The sequence below is a fragment of the Chelonoidis abingdonii genome, chromosome 16 (assembly GCF_003597395.2).
Source record: "Chelonoidis abingdonii isolate Lonesome George chromosome 16, CheloAbing_2.0, whole genome shotgun sequence".
Classification (NCBI taxonomy): Eukaryota; Metazoa; Chordata; order Testudines; family Testudinidae; genus Chelonoidis; species Chelonoidis abingdonii.
In genome coordinates, this window is record NC_133784.1 from 8,201,237 (window position 1) to 8,225,941 (window position 24,705).

A 24,705-nucleotide genomic window follows, 5' to 3' on the forward strand; every position below is an offset into this window, starting at 1 on the left:
GGGTCCCCCGCCACCGAAATGCTGCCGAAGACCCGGACCGCTGCCGGGAGAGTACAAATGCCGCAGCTCCCCCACTTTGCCCCAGGGCTCCGAATCCTCTGGGCGGCCCTGGCTGGAAAGGGTTGCATGCACTTTGGAAGTCAGGATTAAAATTCAAAAGACTTTATTTGAGCTCAATTCTCTAATTTATCAACAAGATGAAATTCAATAAAGACAAACGCAAAGTGCTTGACATAAGAAAGAAAAATGAAATGTAAAATGGGGAATAACTGGCTAGGGAGTAAAAGCAGCAGAGAATCCTGTGGCACCTTATAGACTAACAGATGTTTTGGAGCATGAACTTTCGTCGCTCATGCTCCGAAACGTCTGTTAGTCTATAAGGTGCCACAGGATTCTCTGCTGCTTTTACAGATCCAGACTAACACAGTGACCCCTCTGATACTGGCTAGGGAGTAGTACAGCAAAAAGGGATCTGGGAGTTACAGTGGCTCACTAACTGAATGAGCCAACCATTTGATGCAGTTGCAAAAAAAAAAGCTAATATCATTCTGGGGCTTATTAACATGAGTGTTGTGTGTGAGGCGCAGTGCCACTTTGCTTGGCACTGATGAGGCCGCAGGAGGAGTAATGTCCATTTCTGGTTGCCACGCTTTAAGAAATATTTGGGCAAATTGGAGACAGGTCCAAAGGAGAGCAACAAAAATTACAAAAGTTTTTAAAAACCTGACTATGACGGAAGGTTAAAAAATCTGGGCATGTTTAGTTTTAAATAGACTGAGAGGCAACCTGATAAGTCTTCAGATGTGTTGAGGGCTGTTTTAAAGAGGACATGGGTCTAGATCTAGTGCATCCAAGGGTGCTGAGGGAGTTGACTGAAGTGACTGCAGACCCATTGGCTATTATCTTTGAAAATTCATGTTAAACCTCAAGGGTTAACACAACAATGTGTTAACCCTTGAGGGCTCAGCCGAGTGCTAGTTCATCATTTAGCAGTAAGGGATTCCCTGGGAAATATCCCACTCTCTTCCACCCTCTGACTCCACCACCTCAACCAAGCTTCACAATCATCATTGCTGTGTACAGTATTAAATTGTTTGTTTAAAACTGTTTGTGTGTGTGTGTGTATGTATGTATGTGTATATTTAAAATATATAGTCTTTTGTCTGGTGAAAAAAAATTCCCTGGAACCTGCTCTCCTTTGGACCTGTCTCCAATTTGCCCAAATATTTCTCAAAATGTGTTTTAAGTACATCAGAAGCAAGAAGCCTGCTGAACAACCAGTGGGGCCCCTTGATGATCGAGATACAAAGGGAGCGCTTAAAGACAATGAAGTCACTGTGGAGAAACTAAATAAATTCTTTGCTTCAGTCTTCATTGCTGAGGATGTTAGGGAGATTCCTAAACCTGAGCCAGCTTTTATAGGTGACAAGTCTGAGGAACTGTCACAGATTGAAGTGTCACTAGAGGAGGTTTTGGAATTAATTGATAAACTGAACATTAACAAGTCACCGGGACCAGATGGCATTCACCCAAGAGTTCTGATTAGAACTCAAAGGTGAAGTTGCGGAACTATTAACTAAGGTTTAACCTGTCCTTTAAATCGGCTTTGGTACCCATGACGGAAGTTAAGCTAATGTAACACCATATATTTTAAAAAAGGGCTCTAGAGGTGATCCCGCAATTACAGACTCGGTAAGTCATGTCGGTACTGGCAATATTAGCTGAAACAATAGTTAAGAATAAATGTGCAGACACTAGAAAAACAAACTGTAGAGTAATAGTCAACAGGGTTTCTGAAGGGAAATTCGTGTCTTACTAATCTATTAGATTCTTTGAAGGGGCAACCAAATATGTGGACATAAGGGCATCCAGGATGTAGTGTACTTAGATCGTCCCGAAAGCCTTGACAAGGTCCTCGCCAAAGCTCTTAGTAAATTAAGCTGTCATGGATAAAAGGGAAGGTCCTTCATGGATTGAGAACCGGTTAAACGGCAGGAAACAAAGGTGGAATTAATGGTAAATCTCCAGAATGGAGAAGGGGTAACTAATGTGTCTCCCCAAGGGTCATCCTCGACCATACCTATTCAACTTATTCATAATGATCTGAAGAAATAGGGGTAAACAGTGAGTGGCAAAGTTTGCAGATGAACTAAACTGCTCAAGATTAGTTAAGACCAAAGCAACTGTGAAGAACCTCAAAAAGAATCTTCGCAAAACTTAATGATTGGAAACAAATATGGCAAATGAAATTTAATGTGATAAATGTAAAGTAATGCACATTGAAAAATAACCCAACATACATACAATATGATGGGGCTAATTTAGCTACAATGAGTCAGGAAAAAGATCTTGGAGTCATTGTGGATAGTTCTCTGAAGATGTCCACTGGAGTGTGCAGGGCGGTCAAAAAAGCAAACAAGATATGGAATCATTAAAGGGGATAGAAAATAGACTGAGAATATTATGGCCCTTTGAATAAATCGATGGTACACCACATCTCAAAATACTAACAGATTGGTCACCTCATTCCAAAAAATCTAGTACTAGAAAAGGGCAACAAAATGATTAGGGTTGGGAGAGGTCCCATATAGGAAAGATTAAAGAGGCTAGAAACTCTTCAGCTTGGAAAAGGAGACAAAGGGGGATATGCTAGAGGTCTATAAAATCATGAGTGAGTGGAGAAAGTGATAAGGAAAAATATTACTTATCCATAATACAAGAACTAGGGTCACCAAATGAAATTAATAGGCAGCAGGTTTAAAACAATAAAAGAAATCTTCTTCACGCAGGCGCACAGCAACTTGTGGAACTCCTTACTTGAGGAATTGTGAAGCTAGATATAACAGTGTTAAAAGGAACTGAGAAATTCATGGTGGTTAAGTCCATAAATGGCTATTAGCCAGGAAGTAAGATGGTGTCCGTGGTAGCCCTGTTGTCGAGATGGAGGGAGTGGATGAGAGAGGATCATTGGAGTTATTCTTGTAGTGCACTGCCGCTCGGCACCTGGCATTGGCCACTGTCGGTAGACAGGATACCGGGCTAGATGGACCTTTGGTCTGACCCAGTACGGCCGTTCTTATGTTCTAATCCCCCCCTATTTACATTAATTCTTATGGGGAAATTGGATTCAGTTAACAGCGTTTCGCTTAAAGTAGCATTTTTTAGGACCATAACTACAACATTAAGCGAGGAGTTACTGTACTCCATTTGGGAAATAGAGCTGTTTCTCATAATAATTTATATGTGAGTAATTATTAATTTAAACTTTAAATGCCTGATGGGGGAAATATGCCTCTACCTCTAAACTCAGTTGTGTCATAGATTTGAAGACTAAAGGGTCCAATATGATCATTTTGTCTGACCTCCTGGGTAACACAGACCAAAGAATTTCATCCAGTAATTCCTGCATCAAATCCATACTTTATAGTTGAGTTACAGCATATCTCTTAGAAATCCAATCTTCATTTAAAATCCATTATGACCCTAGTTGGTTGTTCTGTTGACTAATTACTCTTGATGTTAAAGAGTACTTGACTTACAGCCTGAAATTCTCCTTCCAGACAGTAGATCATGTTGTGCTTTTGGCTGCTATATTTGAGTCCTCTACCATCAGAAATCTACCATGGATTGCTAAGAGATCAAGGTCATATCCCCTCTTAAGCTTTTCTTGGATAAGCTGAATAGGTTGTTTCCTGAATCTTCCACTGCAAGACAGGCTTTCTCGACCTCTAATCATTCGTGTAGCTCTCTTCTGATCTCTTTTCAGTTTTTCCATACCCTTTTTTAAAGTGTAGATTCCAGTACTGGACACAGTATCCTAATAATTTACCTTACACTGTCCAAAAATCATGGCCCAGGACCTTTTATATTCCCTTTCACTAGCAGTACGCAGCTGTCCCCCTGTAAAGGTAATTTGGACACTGGTTGCATTAATTGGGGACACTGTCCCTCTGAGAGGGCCACAACATGGTTTGAGAGTATCTGCCGTCTCGAAGGGGGAGCTCATGCAACTCCATGGTTCCCTCCAGGTGCTCCCTTAAAATTCCATAATCTCTGGCACTTGAGACCAACAAATAACTGGGCAGTCAGCTGTTACCAAAACTGTGATAAGAACAGGAGTATTTGTGGCACCATAGAGACTAACCAATTTATTTGAGCATAAGCTTTCGTGGGCTACAGCCCACTTCATCGGCTGCATAGAATGGAACATATAGTAAGGAGATATATATACACATACAGAGAGCATGAAAAGGTGGAGTTGGCCCTAAACAACTCTAAGAGGCTTATTAATCAAGAATGAGCAATTATCAGCGGAGAAAAAAACCTTTTTGTAGTGATAATCAAGATGGCCCATTTCAGATAGTTTGACAGAAGGTGTGAGAATACTTAACATGGGAAATAGATTCAATGTGTGTGAATGGCTCAGCCATTCCCAGTCTCTATTCAAGCCTAAATGGATAGTTCTATTTTGCATATTAATTCAAGTTCAGCAGTTTCTCATTGGAGTCTGTTTTTGAAGCTTTTCTGTGCAAGAATTGCCTGACCTTTAAGTCTGTTACTGAGTGACCAGAGAAGTTGAAGTGTTCTACTGGTTTTTGAATGTTATGATTCCTGATGTTTTAGTTGGTAGGGTATCTCCCACCTTTTCATGTTCTCTGTGTATATATATCTCCTTACTATATGTTCCATTCTATTCATCTGATGAAGTGAGCTGTAGCCCACAGAAGCTTATGCTCAAATAAATGTGTTAGTCTCTAAGGTGCCACAAGTACTCCTGTTCTTTTTGCGGATACAGACTAACACGGGTGCTACTCTGAAACCTGTCAAAATTGTGATGTTACTAGTCTCCTCCTGTTGTTATAAACATTAGTGTATGATTTTATTTGAACCTTCTTATGTTCTACTGTGTGCTCATGTCCTAACCATAGTGCCACCTTTACCTCTGGCCAAACCTGTTTATTGGTTACTGCGTGTGTTCTGTGAGAGCTAAGCATTTCTTTAGTATGGCACTTAAAGTGAAGCAAAACCGGAGGAGGGGAGTTAGTGACCCATTCCCAGTCCTCCCTTTCACACGGCACACTACTTGCGTCCTTCCTCATGCGCCACAGGGGCAGCAGGAATCTCCTCATGGTCACTCTTCAGTCCTTCCTCTTGTTCACCTGTGGAGACACCTGTGAAGACATTGTTAGTATTGGCAGGCGCTGGTTCAAACAGTTTTAATGGATTTTGGTGCCTCCAAAACGTTCCCATCTTTCTCCCAACCTTTGCACATGTATTAGTAGTCAAAAGGACCCGCATGGGGCCTTTCCACCTTGGTTTCAGGATCTTTAACCTTTGGATAAATACGGCACATTACCAAATCCTCAATTTTAAATGCAGGTTTGTTCAGACTGCTGTTATCATCCAGCTGGATTTGATTTTCTTTTACTTGGTTGTTTAGGTCTTTTAATTCAATGTCCAATACCTTAATATAGTTCTGCAACCTGTCTGCGAAGGGCCCTGACCCTCCTGCAGGCAGGAATGCATCACTAGGCATTCTCATTGCTCTTCCTGTCATTAGTTCAAAGGCTGTTAGCTGAGTCAGGCTGTTGGGGCTGCCTCTGATTCGATAGAGAACAGCAGACAGCATGTGTGCCCGTCCAGCTCCTGTGTCTGAACTGCCTTTGTTAAGGCTGCTTTCATTGTTCTATTCGTCCTTTCCATCATCCCTGAGCTTTCAGGGTGGTACGGTGTATGGAACCTTTGCTTTATTCCTAATGCCTTACATGCCTCTTTCATTACACACACTGTAAAGTGAGTTCCTTGGTCCAAGTCTGTTGACAGCAGCAGACCCCATCTTCTGCTAGGATTCGAACCACTGTTGTGGCAGTACAGTTTTTGGTGGGGAATGCCTCTATGCATCAGGTGAAAGTGTCAGTAATTACCAGAATGTATGTATACCCCCTGCTTTGTGGCAAGGACCCAGTAAAATCAATTTGCAGATTCTGCCACGGTCCCTCTGGCCGCGGCTGGTGGTTCAAGGGTACTTTCTTCCTCCTACCCACGTTCACTTGTGCACGTTACACATCTTTTGAGAAATTGTAAGGCATCTTTTTTCATGCTGGCTGCCACCAGTGCTCCAGGGCGGACCTCATTTGTCTCCAGCCCAGATGGGCTGGGGAGTGGATGGCATGGAGCAGCAGAGCCTGTATGCACTCGGGTTACCAGCTCCTCTCCCCCGGCCCGTACAGAGGTGATTTCTGTACACACAGCCTTGTTTTTCTAATTGACTTTTCTCTTCTGTGCTTATGGTTGCATGTAGCTTTTTCAAATCCACTTCCTCCTCAGACACTGCAGCTGCACAAACCCTGACAGGGTTTGCCTATGCAGCTTCTTTAGCGCATTTATCTGCTCGATAGTTTCCTTTTTGTTCCTTGCTTGAGATTTTATGATGTGCTTTTATTTTTACTACTGCCAGTTCTGATAGTAGTGTGACAGCTTCTGTTAGTCTTTGAACTGCATCCATATTATTAATTGGCTTGCCAGTTGTTGTTACAAAAACCTCTGCATGTCCATGTAGTCATGCACTACTCCGAATGCGTATCTGCTGTCTGTGTATACTGTGAACCTTTTGCCTTCTCCCACTCTTAGAGCTTCAGTGAGGGCTGTCAGCTCTTCTTCTTGAGCTGATTTTGAACCATCCAACTGACCTGACGCTATTACTGTTCCATCACTGATTACCACTGCCCATCCTGTATATGGCAATCCATTTTCATACTTCCTTGACCCATCTACTTACAGAATGATGTCTGGATTCTCTAGTGGCTCTTTCTTAACTCTTCCCAACACTTCCTCTCCCTTAGCAATGAGACATTTGTATACCTCTCCATCTATGTTCAGGTATTCAGCTACATTTATTCCTTTGTCCCTCACTATGGAGAAATTAGGGTTTTGCATGCACAGTGTTGATTCCCACTGAGTCCTGCAGCCATCTGTTACGGATTTTAGCCGCCCGGTATTAAGGAGGTCAGTGAGCATGGGTGACGTATATAATACCAGCATACCTGTGAGGATATATGGCTCACAGGCTTTTACAGTCCAGGTTGCATAATCCAAAGTGACCATGCACTCTGGTAGCCCTTGTGATACAGGGAGTCTTAAGGTAGACTGTATGCCACCAGGCGCTGTCTGTCGCTGGAGCTGTGTTAGCACTGCTGTGGATTGTCTTACTGTGATTACAGTATAGGTGGAACAGCTTTCCCATATTGGGTAAGCCCAAGCTAGGGGCGGAGGCTAGAGCTTGCTTTATTTTTATTAATGCCTCCTCTTGTTTTGTGCCCCATATTGCTGACTCATTTGCAGGTTTACCCCTCTGGTAAGGTTTTGAATCGGTTCCACCGCCTCTGAGTACTCCGGTATATATGTCCTACAATAATTAAGGAGCCCCAGCATTTTCCGGACTTCCTTAACTGTCCGTGGTCTTTTTAACGCTCGAATTGTCTGCTTTCTGTCTACTGTGAGTGCCTTTACTCCTTGCGCTATCTCATGCCCTAAATACAGGACTTTTGGCTGTTGTAATTGAACTTTCTTTGTGCTCAATTTAAATCCAGCCTCACGAAATTATATAAACAATCTGTTTAGGGTTTTTAAGTGGTCCCTCTCATTTGACCTGGTGATTAGTAAGTCATCGACATACTGCAACGTCACCGTATCCCCCTCCAAGGTCACTCGTGCTACTGTTTCTGCCATTGCCCTATGGAAGATGAAGGGAGAGTTATGGAACCCCTGAGGAACTCGGGTCCAAGTGTACTGCTGGTCTCCACTGTAATGCAAACTTCTCCTGACGCTTTGCACAGGGAATACTCCAAAATCCATTTGCTACATCCAGGACTGAAAACACTGAGTGTCCTGGTTTTAGCAAATGAATTTTGGAGTATTCCCCTTGCAAAAGAGAGTCAGGAGAAATTTGCATTTACAATAACCATAACACTTTACATGTTATACAATGAGGGTAAAGTTAATGTTACTGTGAGAACCATAACTTTCATTTCTGCACTTCTGAATGTTTGAAATTGTGACCCTACTATTACTTGAATATGGCATTTTGTGTACAAATTATTAAAATCCTGTATATTTATATTTCAGAATGTGCTAAGCACTGCACTATGCAGACATAGTCTTTCACATTCCCTATCCCAAAGAAGGTTACAAGCTCAAAACTAAATGGAGATGCAGGGTGAGAGGGAAGGAATACAACATTTAAAAGATCAGCAATGATTTGATTACAGTGTATAAGTACCTACACTGAGAGAAGATTACTGGGTAGTAAAGGCCACTTTAAACTAAACCAGTGGAGAAAGGCACAGTAAGAAACAATGGTTGAAAGTTAAAGTTGGAAAAATTCAAATTAGAAATAAGGCACAGATATTTATTGGTGAGAGTGACTAGCTGCTGGAACAAACTACCAAGGGTCTCCATGTCTTGGTGTCATCAAATAGACACTGAGTGCCTTTCTGGAAGATATGCTATAGTTCAACAAATTACTGGGCTGAATACAGGGGTAACTACGTGAAATTCTGTGGCCTGTGTTCTATAAAAGCTCAGTTTAGAGACTCTAATGCTACCTTCTGGCCTTTAATCTCTGAAAAATAAAATCAAAGTGGTGATGGTGATGCAAGGCACATCTAGTTGTACGTTTCTTTTTTATAGTTTAGTTTATATCTAATATGTCTATGATAACTTGTTTATTTTAGGCAACACACAGAAGATGATGTTCCCCACTCGGGGGAGTTGTTCATTGGCCACCACTGTCCAGAATGAGTGGAGCAAAGTGCCCATAGTGGATTTGAGAATCGTGCTTTAAGAACGTAATCCAGTGCAGTAGTATTCACACATGAACCTACACCAGGGGTAGGCAATCTATGGCATGGGTGCCGAAGGTGGCACATGAGCTGATTTTCAGTGGCACTCACACTGCCCGGGTCCTGGCCACCAGTCCGGGAGGCTCTGCATTTTAATTTAATTTTAAATGAAGCTTCGTAAACATTTTAAAAAACCTTGTTTAATTTACATACAACAATAGTTTAGTTATATATTATAGACTTATAGAAAGAGGTCTTCTAAAAATGTTAAAATGTATTACTGGCATGCAAAACCTTAAATTAGAGTGAATAAATTAAGACTCGGCACACCACTTCTGAAAGGTTGCTGACCCCTGACCTACACCATTAGTTGCCACTTAGTCAGTTCTTGGACTCATTCATGATGATCAGTCTCTGTTTGTAATCTTTGAGGTATCAAAGAACATTTTAATTCCTGTCTGAAGTAGGTGCTTTCTCAGGTAACATTCTCTTTTCTAAGGGAGCATGGGTTAGCTCTAATCCTTCACAATAATGCACTTTAGTCTCGAACACTTTTGAAAAGCTCAACACTTAACATCCCATGGAAGGGTAGGGAAAGTAGTCGATTCATTAAACAAACTTACACTTAAGTTTATTTTCCTGAGGAAGATGGCCCACACAATTATCCAGTTCATCTCATACCTCATACCAAAGTTCTCATGTCACTTGACATATCCACCAGCACTTGGCTCCTTGCCAACAGTATTTTGAAAACTATAGATTTATTTCTGCAATACGTTACATTTTCAGCCAAGGAACTGTGTGCGCTTGGTGCCTAACAGTTCCTCAGTGAGAGAAGATAGTGAATCTTATGTCTGTATTAATAGATGTATTCTGGGTTCTAATCTCTTCTCTCCTTTTCTGACAGGTGTCTGCCTTGGCCATTGCCAGTGGAAATGGCTTATTACTTAAAGGAGGGAAGGAGGCAGCACATAGCAATCAAATCCTTCACTATCTAACACAAGAAGCACTTTCCATCCATGGGGTCAAGGATGCAGTGCAGCTGGTGAGTGCCTAGAAATTAATCTAAGATTTGTCGCTGTGTGTGCACTATACATACAGCACTTTCTGGATGATACCATGCTCAAAGTCCTTCAAAGTCTATAATAGTGTCTTGGCTTGGTTACTCCAGGTGAACACCAGAGAGGAAGTAGAAGATCTTTGCCATTTGGATAAACTGATAGACTTGATCATTCCACGTGGCTCTTCTCAGCTGGTTAGGGATATCCAGAAAGCTGCTAAAGGAATCCCGGTTATGGGGCACAGTGAAGGGATCTGCCATGTATATGTGGATACAGAGGCCAGTGTAGAGAAGGTCACCAGAATAGGTAAGATGAGAGATGCCTTTTCATTCTCATGAGTTAGACTGGGTTTGATATGGAATGCATGATATGGTCAACAAAGCTGAATCTGCTCACATGCTTTTCAACACCTTTCTAATGTGAAGTGGTATGTAACCGATTGTCCATTTTTCAACCCTAGTCAGAGATTCAAAGTGTGAATATCCTGCTGCCTGTAATGCTCTGGAAACACTATTAATTCACCGGGACTTGCTGCGAACACCCTTGTTTGACCAGATCATCGACATGTTGAGAGTGGAACAGGTTGGTCAAGCACAGCTCACTTAGTGAAGAGAATCACTTTTGGTTAGTAATTTGGCTTGGCAGACAGAAGGACTGACTGAAAACAGTGATGTGCAGCTCATCTCTCTAGTGGCTTATAATCAAATGATGGTATTGCAAATGTCATCCCATCTGGAGATTTGAGCATCGGGGCTCCTTGCTTCTCCCTGCCACCCAAGATGCTGCATAGAGGTGACCCTGTAAGTAGTTTCTTCAGAACTCATGCTGCTGCTAAGCCTTAGGTGGTCCCTTGTGAATAACATGAATCCTGTTCCTTCCCTTGGGCTACATATGTTCCCTTGTCTGCATCTCCTGGAATTAGGAACAAGGGACCCTATTGGTCCTGACCTTCTCCACATGCTGCTACTAGCCCACCAGGCCAGCACCCATTCTTTTGGTGTCTGTTCTTCTTTGTCTGATCCTTACCCATTTTTCCTACCACTCTCCTATTCCTTCCTCTTGCACCTGCTCCCCATTCATTTAACCCCTACCCCATTATGTGACTTTTCATAGAATATCAGGGTTGGAAGGGACCTCAGGAGGTATCTAGACCAACCCCCTGCTCAAAGCAGGACCAATCCCCAGATTTTTGTCCCAATCCCTAAATGGCTCCCTCAAGGATTGAACTCACAACGCTGGGTTTAGCAGGCCAATGCTCAAACCACTGAGCTAGTATGTCTTTGCTCCTGCTCATCCTGCTCCTCTAGTGTCTCAGCAGAAGCAACAGAGCAAAGCTAATAAAGGATTTCCTGAATTTCAAACTGGTACTGCAGTTCCAGCAGGTGATACTAGAAAAGTCTGTGGACAGGGGCATTTTTAAAATGCTGTGGATTGCAGAGAAATGCAGGATTCTACACCCAAGTTAGACCTAGCGTGTTGGTGAACGTTAGATGATATGACATGTTATGCTTATAGAATGTGCAGGCTGTGATTATTAACGCAAGAAATAAACGGTTAAAGAGAAGTTGAGCCATGTGTCCTGATAACAAATTCCAAAGTACGTATTAAGAAAACAATAAACAGAAAGCTGGTCTAAACGTTAACTATGCCAGTCCTGGTGGTCCACAATAATGTGTCCGGTGTAGCTAGTCAGTGAGCAATATTGGGAATTCTTCATATACTTATTAGAATTTTTTTTAAGACGAGAAGGAACACTTCTGATTTAGGGCATGTCAACACTACAAACTTTTGTCAACTCAAGTTATAATGTCATACAGCTGCCACAGTTAACATATCGCCTGTGCATTTGCATATTGGGCTCCTTGTGTCAGTAGTTCACATACTCACCAGGACTGCTTGTATTGATGCAGAGTATGGTGCACCATGGGTAGGTATCCCACTTCAACTTGCCATCCTTCAGCATGCTGTCTCTTGGGAAGTTTTGGCAATGCATGATGGGGCTGAAACAAGTTGTGCAGGTGTGACTGGGATATGGAGTCAACTTCCCAGTTTACAACTGTCTCCATGCCATACCATTTTCTGTATCCCATAATTTTTGCACTTTTTTTTTCAAAATTTCACAAACCCACACAGTCCTTCTTGCTAACTGCCATCTTTGACAGAAGCATAGAGCCTGCACAGCTCTGCACTATTATCATGAATGTTGCAAGCACAGGGTGCACTATGCTGTAGTGTTTGCAGAGCTGCAAGAAGAACTGAATGAGAGGAAAACATGATTCCTAGAGGCTAGATTGCTGTGGGACATGGCAAGAATGAATTCAAGCTTGTTGGTGGCATTTCAGGAGCAGCTGCAATAGGTAGAGCACCATTTTTGGACCTGGGAAACAAGCATTTTAATGCTTGTTTGGGATGATGAGCAATGGCTGCAGAACTTTCAAATGTGCGAGGCCACATTCCTGGATCTGTATGAGAATCTAGCCCCAGACCTCCAGCTCAGGAGCACCAAAATAAGAGTGCACTGACAGTGACAGAATTGTGGGCTGGCCACCCCTTCCCGGAGCTCTCACTGGCCGGGAACAGTGAATCGCCACCACTGGGAACTGCAGGCAGCCATGCCTTCAGACAGTCAATGTAAACAAACTGTCTCGCAGCCCGTCAGTGGATTACTCTGTCGGGCTGCAGGTTGCCCATCACTGCTGTAGTGTGCTCTACCCGGCCCTGCTCTTTTGTGGCTTGGTAAGAATCGTATGGTGATTGGTGTACATGTAGGGATATTACATTTGACAATGCACCTATTAATTGTGTTTGTGAATGATCCTGTGAGTTGTGTGACACTGTGCAATAACAGGTGTGACAAAGCTGTTTTTTTCCCCTTGCCATGTTATACATGAGCCTTAATGTTTTGCATGAATACTCAGTTTCCCTGTGTATTACACCAATGCCTAGGTGGTGGGGATAAGTGTGGGGAGGTGACTTTTTGCTGAGACCCTCGGGGGTAGGTGAGGCTGCTCCAGCTGCATGCACATAGGCAATGGCCAATCCCCTTCATAACCTGAGAACCAGAAGGGAGATGTGACCAGGTGACACTTGGCCCAGGAAGCAAGATAAAGACCAGAGTAGGGTATCGGAGGTCAGGCCACTGGAAGTGGGGCAGTCTCCTCTTTTGAGACTCGATGGGGAGGGTCAGGACTCTAAGGCTCTGGGGTTTCCTCCTTGCAAGATGGACTTTGCTGAATGGTCCTGCTTTCTGTGCTAACAAGCTCTGTTCTATGCTATGTTGCTGTCAACTAATAAACCCTTCTGTTTTACAATGCTGGCTGACAGTCACTTTTGACTGCAAAGCTGGAGTGCAGGGCCTCTCTGGCTTCCCCAGGTGTCACGTCCAGGGGGACCCATTGCGGGAAGTGCACGGTGAGAACAGGGGTACTGAATGCTCAGAGATCAGACCCAGGAAGGCCATAACCAAAAAGACTTCATGCCTTGGCAACAGTGCAACTCGGAGGGGAGGCACGCTACACCAGAGTCCTGTCTGGCTTCATACAGAGCAGTTCCAGAGCACCGGGTTTGTGACTCCGTGACAACTGGCAATAGGTCACTTTCAGAACTGCTGACCATTTGGCAGCATATGTTGTGAACTAATAGTTCATCTTTATGTTCTAAATAATATAATTTTATTCTGTAGCAAAATCAGTGGAAAAAACTCTACTATGCAATTTTAAATCAAATACAATAAAAGCGTCCATCGTAAATTCAGAAGACAGAACTTAAGATGGGGATAGAAAACTTATGTCCATTTCAGCTACACATACACTGACCTGTGGAAGCCACGATTGATGTATGTGATGCTGTAATTGTCTTTAATGTGTCCCAGAATAGAGCAGTGGGGGTAGTGCAGCGACCCTGATGCAGCGTGGAAAGTTGGGGTGGGGGAGTATAGGGAGGTTCTGATATCGATTTCTCAGTGGGCTGCAAAGGAAGGTGAGTCCAGGATGCTGGAATCTGCAGGTCCACCAGAGTCTGCAGCATCTGTGTTTACTGCCTGAGAAGCCCTGTTATGTCCCAGTGCATCGCTCTCTCCTTTTTCTACTAGGACTTCTGGGCTTTTCTCCTCTCTACTCATTTCTTCTCCAAGGCTGTCTGCAGTGTTCATTCTCCAGGTCCTGTGCTCATGGTCTGATGCAGCCCTTTGCAGGATCTTATTCAACATGTCATCCTGAGTCATCTTCTTTCTCCTCCTTATCTGGCTCAGGCATTCCATGGGTGTGGAGGGGGAGACCCCGAAGGCTGCAATTGCAGCAGCTTCAGGTAAAATGCACAGATGTACCATTGTCTGTGTATTCACTACAAAAAGCAAAATTTAAGATGCTGAACTCACTTCCCTTGCTCCCCTAAAATTTTCAGCACTACATTCTCACTTCTGTTTGGGTTGCTTGTGCAGTGTTGTCACAGCACCAGCCATGGTGAGTATGGCCCTCTGTGGTTGGGGAAATGCAGAGGGAATTGCTTGGTTGCATGGTTTTAGTAGCATAGGGCAATGGCACTGAGCACTGGCACCGTTTTCCACAGACAGTGGTGACTTCAGCTGATATCTCGCTCCTGAGGGAAACAGAGGCAGAGAGAGCACAGCTGCCACTGGCATCCCAAAGCCACCTATCACCCTATATTGCTAGCCTGTGTACTGCAATGATGTCTGCTGAAGTTATCAATGGTTGGCATGGGAAAGTGTCCTAATGCAGAGGAAGAAATAAGGCAGCCTTCCCTAGGAACCTTTGGCAGAGGATTGCAAAGTACGTCCGTGAAAGTTTCATTGAGATCTCTCAGGAAGATTAAAGGGGCATCCCTGTGTACATGAACAAACTGTTCCACATAGACACTCAACCTCACTCTGGATAGCAGATAGCAACTTCTCTTGGTTATACCACTGGCTCTTGTAGCACAAGTAAATTAATGAAAAGACAAAAGATGTGTCCAGCTACTTTGAGGCTGCCATCCCTGTAATTGAAAATTTACATACTTGCCTGAGTTTCCTTCCCCTTCACTGGGCTTGCCCATGCACGACTGGCTGGACTGTGATAGAGTCAAAAACATGTCCTGGCTTGCTGCACAGCTGGATCCCTTAGTTGCTTGTCTTCCATACTCCTCCTCCTTTTTCAAGTCCTCCTCCTTCATGCTGTTCACTGCATTGGCCCATGACTGGGGATACTCAGAGGCCCATAGGGTGGTGTGGGTGGTGGAGTCTCCCAAGTGTGGCATGCAGCTCTTTGTAAAAGCAGCAGGTCTTCAGTTTGGCATCAGATTGATTGTTGGCCCACCAGAAGGTCACCTTCTGGTGTGCCTGGCACAGTTCCTTGGCTTTCACACAGCTCTGCTCCTTGACCCTGTCATGTCCCTTGTCCTGCATCCCTGAGCAATCTTCTTGTAGCTGTCAGTGTTTCTACAGCAGGTTCAGAGCTGTGCCTGCACAGCCTTCTCTCCCCTACAAGCCCAGGAGATCCAGTATATCCTGTCTACTCCAAGCAGGAATGTGTAGCCAGCATAGTCAGCTGAACAGCTCCACTCAACAATGGAGAGCTGCTAGTTGTGCTCACCAAGCTGGGCAATGAGGAAAAGGAATTTCAAAAATTTGCAGGGCTTTAAAGGGGTCTCCATGACCCTCAAGTGGTAGAGTTCACAATGGTGACCAGAGCAGTTGGTGTAAGGCATTGTGGGACAGCTGCTGGAGGACAGATAGGGTTAACATAAGTAATGCAGTGTCTGTATTCGCACTGCATTGACATAAGTATGTTGACCAAAGCTCTGTGATGCTCAAGGAGGTGGTGTAACGGGGCGCTTACATCGGTGGGAGACAAATTAAAATGTAGACTCAGATGCACAACTAGGTCGACACAAGCTGCATAGCATCTACATAACTTTGTAATGTAGACCAAGTCATAGAATTTCAACCAATTAACGTATTAAGCCTGATAAATTGTGATTGAACTAGACCTTCATACTTAAATTCTTTAAAATCGAGAGGAATGACTAGTAACTTGTTCAAATTTTTAATTAACCTTGTTAATGTTATTTCCAGTTTGCATTTGTCTAGCTTCATCTTCCAGACTTTGGATTGTGTTATGCCTTTGTCTGGTAGACTAGTCCGATATCTTTTTTCTATGTAGGTAGTTAGAAACTGTGCTTAAAAGAATAGATCTTAAGAGAGAAGGGACTGTTAGATCATCTAGTCTGACCTCTTTTATGACATAGGCTAGAGAACATTATTCACTCATTCCTGTGTTGAACCCAGTAACTTATGTTTGACTAAAGTAGTGGTCCGCAACACGGCGCCTGCGGGACATTTATGTGTGCCTGCCAAGTGCTCAGCAGGGGAAAGAAGCCCCGACCTGCGCCTGCCGGGGACAGAGAACTCCGGGGCTACAGGCGCCGGTGCTCTCTGTTCCCGGCAGGTGCGGGGCTGCAGCTTCTCTCCGGCCCCGCGCCAGCCGGGGACAGAGAACTAAAATGAAAACTGTTTATGATATTTATTTTGTAAAAACTCCTTAATTTTTCTTACAGGTAGATAAAAAAAAGAGCAAATTCACATGATAAGGTGAAAGAGTAATTGATGAATAATTTAATACCTTTTTCATGTACAATTACCTTTTTATCTTATGGATTCATAAATTATGTAATATTAAATATGATTTTCATATTATTTAATGTACAAATGCAAAATAAGCCTTGAAAAATTGTTGGCGCCTGCCACACTCTTCTGAAAACATGAATGTGCTACTGGCCACAAAATGGTTGGGGACCACTGGACTAAAGCATATATTCCAGAAAGAAATTCGGTCCTGATTGAAATCTCCTTTTTATCTTCATTTTGGTAAACTAAATAGGTTGAGTGCCTGCAGTCTCTTGTTGTACAGTGAGTTTTTCTAGACTTTGGGTCATTTTTGTAGCTTATCACTGAATTTTCCAATTTTTCAACGTCCCTTTTTGAAATTCGGACATAGGAATTGGGCACAGTACTCCCAGTGGTGATTTCACCAGTGCTGTATTAGATGTAATGCTGCTTCCCTAATCCTGTTTGATATTCCTCTATTTAACATCAAAGGATTGTTTTAGCCCTTTTTAGCTACAGCACAATACTGAGAGCTGATGTTCAGCTGGCTATCCATCATGACTCAGACTATATCCTGTTACTAGTTCCCTGGGCCATTAAGTTCCCTGAAATTGCTCCTACAACTAATGACATAAAACTCCATTCAGGAGTCCAGATAAGCAAAGAACTTTATGCTGCAGTTGGCTTACTGCTTCTAGTAAGAATCTGATTGAGGAGTGGCCACTCTGCTTGGAAGACACTTAAAAAAAGATCAGTACTATCAGATCCTTTTTCTTGCAGGTGAAGATTCATGCTGGTCCCAAGTTTGCCTCGTATTTGACTTTCAGCCCTTCAGAAGTAAAATCTCTCCGCACAGAATATGGGGATCTAGAGTGTTGCATTGAGGTGGTGGACAGTGTCCAGGAGGCAATTGATCATATCCACAAGTACGGAAGTTCACACACAGATGTTATCATCACAGAGAATGGTTAGTGACCTGAATGGCTCTATTCAATCTTCAGTCTAATTTTCAGACACTGGTGTGTGAAATGCATTTTAACCTGTCCTGCAATAGTAGCTCTCCCTACAAGAGGTGGGGAACTTTGTAGTTTATTTCCTGCTCCTCCTAGTCCCTCATTCTCCTGTTTGCAGATCTTTGATGTGTTTGATGTCTGTGCTGTGGAGAAACGTGAGCATTGTTCTGGTCATGGCTGCTCAGTTAACAGCGTGTCACATTGCATTACATCTGTTCAGGTTTTCATAATGCACTCATTACTTGGTATGAGTGCCTTGTTCCATCTGTATCTGTTCAGATTTTTCTCTTTCCCTCAGAGAAAACAGCAGAGTTCTTTCTCCAGCATGTGGATAGTGCCTGTGTGTTCTGGAACGCCAGCACCCGATTCTCTGATGGATATCGGTTTGGACTTGGTAAGGGATTGAGTGGAATTATTTTGCGCTGCTTTCAGCTGGGGATCTGAATTTGGGATTTTCACTCTTTCCTTAAGTATGATAGAGGATGTCTGCCTGAATCCTGGAGGATGGGATTGCCCCTTCTCTGATCACAGTGCTGCCTGCCTGCCAATGAAAAAGGTTTTACAGAAGGTACTGTAGTAAAAGTAGAAACTTGGACCTTTTACCCAGTAGGACTAGGCAACAGTCTGTATGGTGGATGGAATTTAATTGGGGCAGGATCAAAAAATATACTACACCATCCAGATTAACTGAAGAACAAAGATGGAATGTTGCTAAATTACAATAGCATTTAGATCCCCCAAGCAAAATTGATGCTCCATTGACGCTGAGCACAGGACATACACATAGCGCACACCCCCTGGCTTAACCAAGATCTTCAATAATCTAAAAATCAAAAAAGAGTCCTACAAAAAATGGAGACTAGGTCAAATTAGAAAGGATGACTATAAACAGCACAAGTATGTAAGATCAAAATTATAAAGACCAAGGCACAAAACAAAATCAAACTAGCTAGAGACATAAAGGTTAATAAGAAAACATTATACAAATACATTAGAAGCAAGAGGAAAACCAAGGACAGGGTAGGTCTGTTACTCAATGGGAGGGGGGGGGGAAATAATATAAAATGTGGAAATGACAGAGATGATTAATGACTTTGTTTCAGTTTTCACCAAGAAGGTTGGTGGTGATTGGACATCTAACATAGTGAATACCAGTGAAAATGAGGTAGGATCTGAAGAGCCTGAGTTGGGAAATGAACAAGTTAAAAATTACTTGGACAAATTAGATGTCTTCAACTCGCCAGGGCCTGATGAAATGCATCCTAGAATACTCAAAGAGCTGACTGAGGAGCTATCTGAAGCATTAGCAATTTTATCTTTGAAAAGTCATGGAAGACAGGAGAGATTTCAGAAGACTGGTAAAAGGCAAATATAGTGTCAGTCTGTAAGAAGGGCAATAAGGACAACCCAGGGAATTAAACCAGTCAGCTTAACTTCTGTATTTGGAAAGACAATGGAGCAAATAATTAAGCAACCAATTTGCAAACATCTAGAAGATAATAAGGTGATAAGTAAAAAGTGACAGAGTCCTGTGGCACCTTATAGACTAACACTTACGTTAGTCTGTAAGGTGCCACAGGACTCTGTTGCTTTTTACAGATTCAGACTAACAAGGCTACCCCTCTGATACTCGACAAGGTGATAAGTAACAGTCAGCATGGATTTGTCAAAAACAAATCATGTCAAACCAACCTGATAACTTTCTTTGACAGGGTAACAAGCCTTGTGGATAGGGGGGAAGCAGTAGATGTGGTATATTTTGACTTCAGTAAAGCTTTTGATACTGTCTCACATGACCTTCTCATAAACAAACTAGGGAAATGCAACCTAGATGGAGCTACTATAAGGTAGGTGCAAAACAGTTGGAAAACTGTTCCCAGAGAGTAGTTATCAGTGGTTCACAGTCATGCTGGAAGGGAGTAACAAGGGGGGTCCCACAGAGATCAGTTCTGAGTCCGGTTCTGTTCAATATCTTCATCAATGATTTAGATAATGTCATAGAGCGTACACTTATAACGTTTGCAGACAATACCAAGCTGGGAGGGGTTGCAATTGCTTTAGAGGGTAGAATTAAAATTCAAAATGTTCTGGACAAACTGGAGAAATGGTCTGAAGTAAATAGGATGAAATTCAATAAGAACAAATGCAGAGTACTTAATTCAGGAAGGAACATTCAGTTGCACACATACAAAATGTGAAATGACTGCCTAGTAAGGAATACTGCGAAAAGAGATCTGGGGGTCATAGGGAACCACAAGCTAAATATGAGTCAGTGTATCGCTGTTGCAAAAAACAAACAGCACTTCTGGGCTGTATTAGCAGGAGAGTTGTAAGCAAGACATGAGAATTCTTCCGCTCTACTCCACACTGATTAGGTTTCAACTGGAGTATTGTGTCCAGTGCTGGGCACCACATTTCAGGAAGGATGTGGCCAATTGGAGAGAGTCCAGAGAAGAGCGACAAAAATAATTAAAGATCTAGAAAACATGGCCTATGAGGGAATATTGAAAAAATTGGGTTTGTTTAGTCTGGAAAAGAGAAGATAGAGGAGACATAACCATTTTCAAGTATGTAAAAGGTTGTTACAAGGAGGAGGAAGAAAAAATGTTTTACCATCTCCTCTGAGGATAGGACAAGAAGCAATTGGCTTAAATTTCAGCAAGGGTGGTTTAGATTGGACATTAGGAAAAACTTCCTGTCAGGGTGGTTAAGCACTGGAATAAATTGCCTAGGGAGGTTGTGGAATCTCCATCGGTGATGTTGCCCTGGTTTTATCTGGATCAGTGATCTGCTAGATCACTCCAATCCTTGACTCTGGGAGCCAGCCTTACCCTGCTCTGCTGTGAGAATCCCCACTCCTGGGCTGTTCATGCACAGCCTCTGGCATGTAAACTGCTTGGATTGTGCAACCGAATGACACTAGCCAATATCTCCGGTCTCAGACAACTCTAGGAACCTCAGTCTTGCAATGTGTCCAGTTATGCCCGCTGTACACTGCAAGCTTGTGAGTTTGTCAATTTAACAAAGAAATTGATATGCACCAGGCTTGTTATCCCAAAGGGAGTTTCTGAAACGCTTCAAACCAAAGGCACTGCTTCAGGTAGAATAAACAAATTTATTAACTACAAAAGATTTAGTGATTATAAGTCAAAGCACAACAAGTTGGATTTGGTCAAATGAAATAAAAACAAAACACATTCTAAGCTGATCTTAACACTTTCAGTGCCCTTACAAACTTAGATGATTCTCACCACAGGCTGGATGGTTGCCTTTCAGCCAGGCTCTTCCCTTTGATCAGTGCTTCAGTCACTTGGTGGTGATGTCTATAGATGGAGGGGGAAAAGCATGGCAAATGTCTCTCCCTTTCTTCCCTCTTGGCTCCTCCCCCCCCCCTTCAGGGTCAGGTGAGCATTACTTCATCGTATCCCCAACTGACCAAAGGAGGGGGGTGACTCACTCAAGAGTCCAACAGATCCTTTGTTGCTGCCTAGGCTAGTGTCCTTGTTCCTGTGAGACTGGGCTGGCTTTGTCCCATACATGCCGTGATGAGGTGTGAACTGCCCCTCTGTTCCTGGAGAGTTTTGCCTGGGCTTGTTTTAAACCATGAGGATACATTTTCAGCCTCATAACTATATATATAAAATTACAACCTCGAACTTCAATGTTCAGTGCATCATGAGTCTTCCGAAGACACCTGACATGACAAACTTTGCATTGGACACCACACTATCATTTAAGGATGAACACAGGAGTGCAGGGTGTTACCCCGAGATAGTGTGTCACACCATCATTGGAGACCTTTAAGAGCAGGTTAGACAAACATCTGTCAGGAATAGTTTAGATAATACTTAGTCCTGCCATGAGTGCAGGGGACGGGACTAGATGACCTCTTGAGGTCCCTTCCAGTTCTATGATTCAAGAGAGATCATGTCCTAAAAATCACAATTTTTTTATTCCATTTTGCATTCTTCTTATATTCAGTTCCAAGATGGTTTCACTGGCCACTTTCTCAAGGATTTGCTAGGATCAGTTGATTTTAAATCTGAATGATTTTTCATTATTTGTCAAACTCCATTTATATGGAAATTGGAATCAATTAAAATGCACAAAAACAGCATTTTAAAATTGGTTTATTTAGTAAAGCAACCTTAAATGTGCTGAATCAGATGAAAAAATTATCAAAACATGTTTCATATTTAAAACTAACTCATTTATTAAAGCAAGTATCTGTAGTTAGAACTGATTGTTTCTATTCACCAAGTCATTGAAAATTTTAGAAATAATCTCATCTTCTCAGAACTCATTCTTTATTCGTAGACTGGAAGAATGAAACAAGGTTTCCTGCTTTTTCAACTCCTAATTAGTCTTTCAACTTTGAAAGAAGTAGCCATGACACAGTAAAATAACTGAAATATAGAAAATATTCTTTCTGCATCTGCAGAAGAGGCTGCTGCTGTCAAAAGCTGGTTTAGTGCCACAACAAACTCTGGCACGAGGTACTTAGCCAATGACTTCCACTAGTTCAGTGGTTTGACTTTCTTTAAAACTTCTGCAGCAAGCATGTACTGCTTGAATATTATCTTCATTTAACTTATATTATTTTACTAGATTATAGTACATTTTTGCTTACCACAGGTCATAAATTTAATTTTAAATACTTTAAAAAGTAAACCTATTTAAATCAAATTCTTATTTTTTAAAACTGTTTTTATCCATCCTGTTGGTAGAACTAGAAATAAATAAATATCTTACCATCCCAACTCACACATACTTCAGCAGGCAGTGCTACTGGCTACAAAAATGTCAGAACTGAAGTGAGGGGGAGAGAGAAGGCAGTGCTGTAGAGGAACTGCATGACTGCTCTTGTGCTTAAAGCAGCAGCAGTACCAGCCTTCTCTCACCAGGCTTCTGGGACTTTCAGAGAGAGAGTGGAGGAAGCACTCTTGTTTGGAGCACAACTACAGGAGATTGTCTCTGTAGCTGCTCCGACTCTGACAACTGGAACACTGCCTGGCTGCAGGGGCTGCTTCATGGTATAAATATAATTACTTCATGTCCTGGCAGACCCTGCCCTAGAGTGTGAGGGACAAAACACTCAAACACAAACTCAGTCTCAGTTTTAGGATGTTAGGATTTTTTTTTCTTAATTAAGATGCCAGATTGGGATCTGTTTATGGACTCAACATTTTTTGAAAAATGAAATGTGACAAGAGCCATAGGAACAATGTTAAAGAAAAGATACTTTTGTGATGGTGATGGCACGAAGAAGAATAAGAATACGCATCTGCAGTTTAATACTACTTTAATTTCTAAAATATAAATCGAACAATACTGCTCTAGACCCTGTAAAAATGGAATGGGAAAGACAAGCTAATGGCTTTTCTCTTTCCCTCTTAGAAGAAAGTAAATTATAGAACTGAAGGCAGAAAATGCTCCCACCAAAGAGCTAACTGCACAAAACTCCCTTTTATCATTTTGTATCTAAACCTCCCTCTTGGTTGCAGGTGCAGAGGTTGGAATCAGTACTTCTCGTATCCATGCCCGTGGGCCAGTGGGAATTGAGGGGCTATTAACTACAAAGTGGTTGCTGAAAGGGGAGAATCATGTTGTTTCTGACTTCTCTGAGCATGGGAGTATGAAGTTTCTTCATGAGACCCTTCCTCTCCCTCAGAGAAATACCATCTAGGAGCATCTGAGAAGAGCACATGAGTGTGAAATGTTTACTGAGGATGTTCAGGCTTCAGAGCTCTCTCTGGGGAGGATATTGTACTTCACCTTTGGACACATTGTCTCTACACTTTGGCTTCTCCAGGTTTTTTTTTGGTCACTGCAGTAAAATTAAGACAAACTGATCATATCTGTGCCTGAGAGTTCTTGCTCCTGCTCACTGTTTCCTTGTATAGCAACAGATGCAGCTGTTGCAGACAGGGTACCCTGATACCACAGCCCTGCTCTCTCAAACCGTAGAAAGGACTCAAAGCCTCTCCTCTGCCTTCTTTCCTTTCTTTGCTCTCTATGGTACAGTATGTATGTGCTTGGTTTTAGGGGTGGAGCCATTTGTTCTTCTTAATGCCTGTCTGTTGATTTAAAACATCTCTTTTCCTCTTCTGTAACCGTTCAATTCAGAGAGAAGATATGGCATTTCTGAACTTGTCTTTAAGCCTTAGGATCTTGGCAGCTTTTGAAAATTCAGAAGTGCTGTAACAAATATTTTGTCTGTATTTAAACGTTAAATAACACAACTGAACGAATATTCCAAATGTATAACAATGTTTTGACCAAGAGATCCTTTTTAATCTGATTTCTTTTAATTGCTAATATAGATAGATTTCATAGTTGTATATTATGTCAATTTCATTATCCTTTTATGAATATTTGTAACAAATATTTTTGCTCTTGGATTTTATATGAAACATAATCACCTCCAAAAGAGAATGGAAACAATATTTTAATTTCCTTGTTTTTCAAAATAAAGTTATTGCAAATGGTTTTGGATCTTAATGTGTGGATTGCTTGATATAAAATTGTAATTCTCTTGGGCGAGTCCCCCTAATTAAGGATGCCAAATATACGAAGGCTGTTGGTCCCATGATTAAATTTTTCACCCATGCATTTTGTTGTTGTTTTAACTTTTCACAAAATAAAAAAACCAGTATATTTAATACAGCGTAATTCTGCTAAGAGGGGTTAAGGGCTTGTGTACTTCAATTCCAAACTACAGATGCATCTGGGTTTTTTAAATTTAGACTTCATTTTAGGAACCTCATCTGTGACAAAGTGGGAATTTTTTGTAATATTTTTATGATGCCTATGTGTGCCACGGTTTCCCCTGTATGCTGCATAGTTACCTAGTGGGTGAAAAAGGAACTGTTTGCTGTTGAGGCAGGCTAAGACACAGGTGTGAATGGTGCCTAGACATCTGGGGCCTTAGGTCCCATCTCAGTGGAGCACTTGAGAAGACAATGGCAAATCCAGTGACCACACATGGACAACTAGCAACCAGTGATCCAGAAAAATATGAACTTCCCCACCGCTCAGTAGGGAGATAGAGCTGCATCTCCCCAGCTCAGAAGCAAAGGATTGAGGAGAGGTGGGAAGTTAAGTGTTGGCTGCTAGAGGCAGCTGGGGCACACCTGGGAGTCTGACAAAGGAGATCAGATGGACGGTGTCACCGTGCCTCTGTGGGTCAC

At 42.3% G+C, this 24,705-nt stretch overlaps 1 protein-coding gene across 8 annotated transcripts in view; it reads left to right on the top strand.

The window, feature by feature from the left end:
• ALDH18A1 (aldehyde dehydrogenase 18 family member A1) overlaps positions 1–24,000 on the top strand; it is a 126,410-nt gene extending 102,410 nt beyond the window's left edge. For all 8 annotated transcript variants that reach the window (XM_075072906.1, XM_075072903.1, XM_075072908.1 and 5 more), the window contains 6 exons: positions 9,748–9,885; positions 10,012–10,207; positions 10,362–10,483; positions 17,283–17,469; positions 17,814–17,909; positions 23,020–24,000. In XM_075072906.1, coding sequence (XP_074929007.1) covers positions 9,748–9,885; positions 10,012–10,207; positions 10,362–10,483; positions 17,283–17,469; positions 17,814–17,909; positions 23,020–23,201 — 921 coding nt within the window. In that variant the 3' untranslated portion in view covers positions 23,202–24,000. The remainder of the gene's footprint in view (positions 1–9,747; positions 9,886–10,011; positions 10,208–10,361; positions 10,484–17,282; positions 17,470–17,813; positions 17,910–23,019) is intronic.
• The last annotated feature ends 705 nt before the right edge of the window (positions 24,001–24,705 follow it).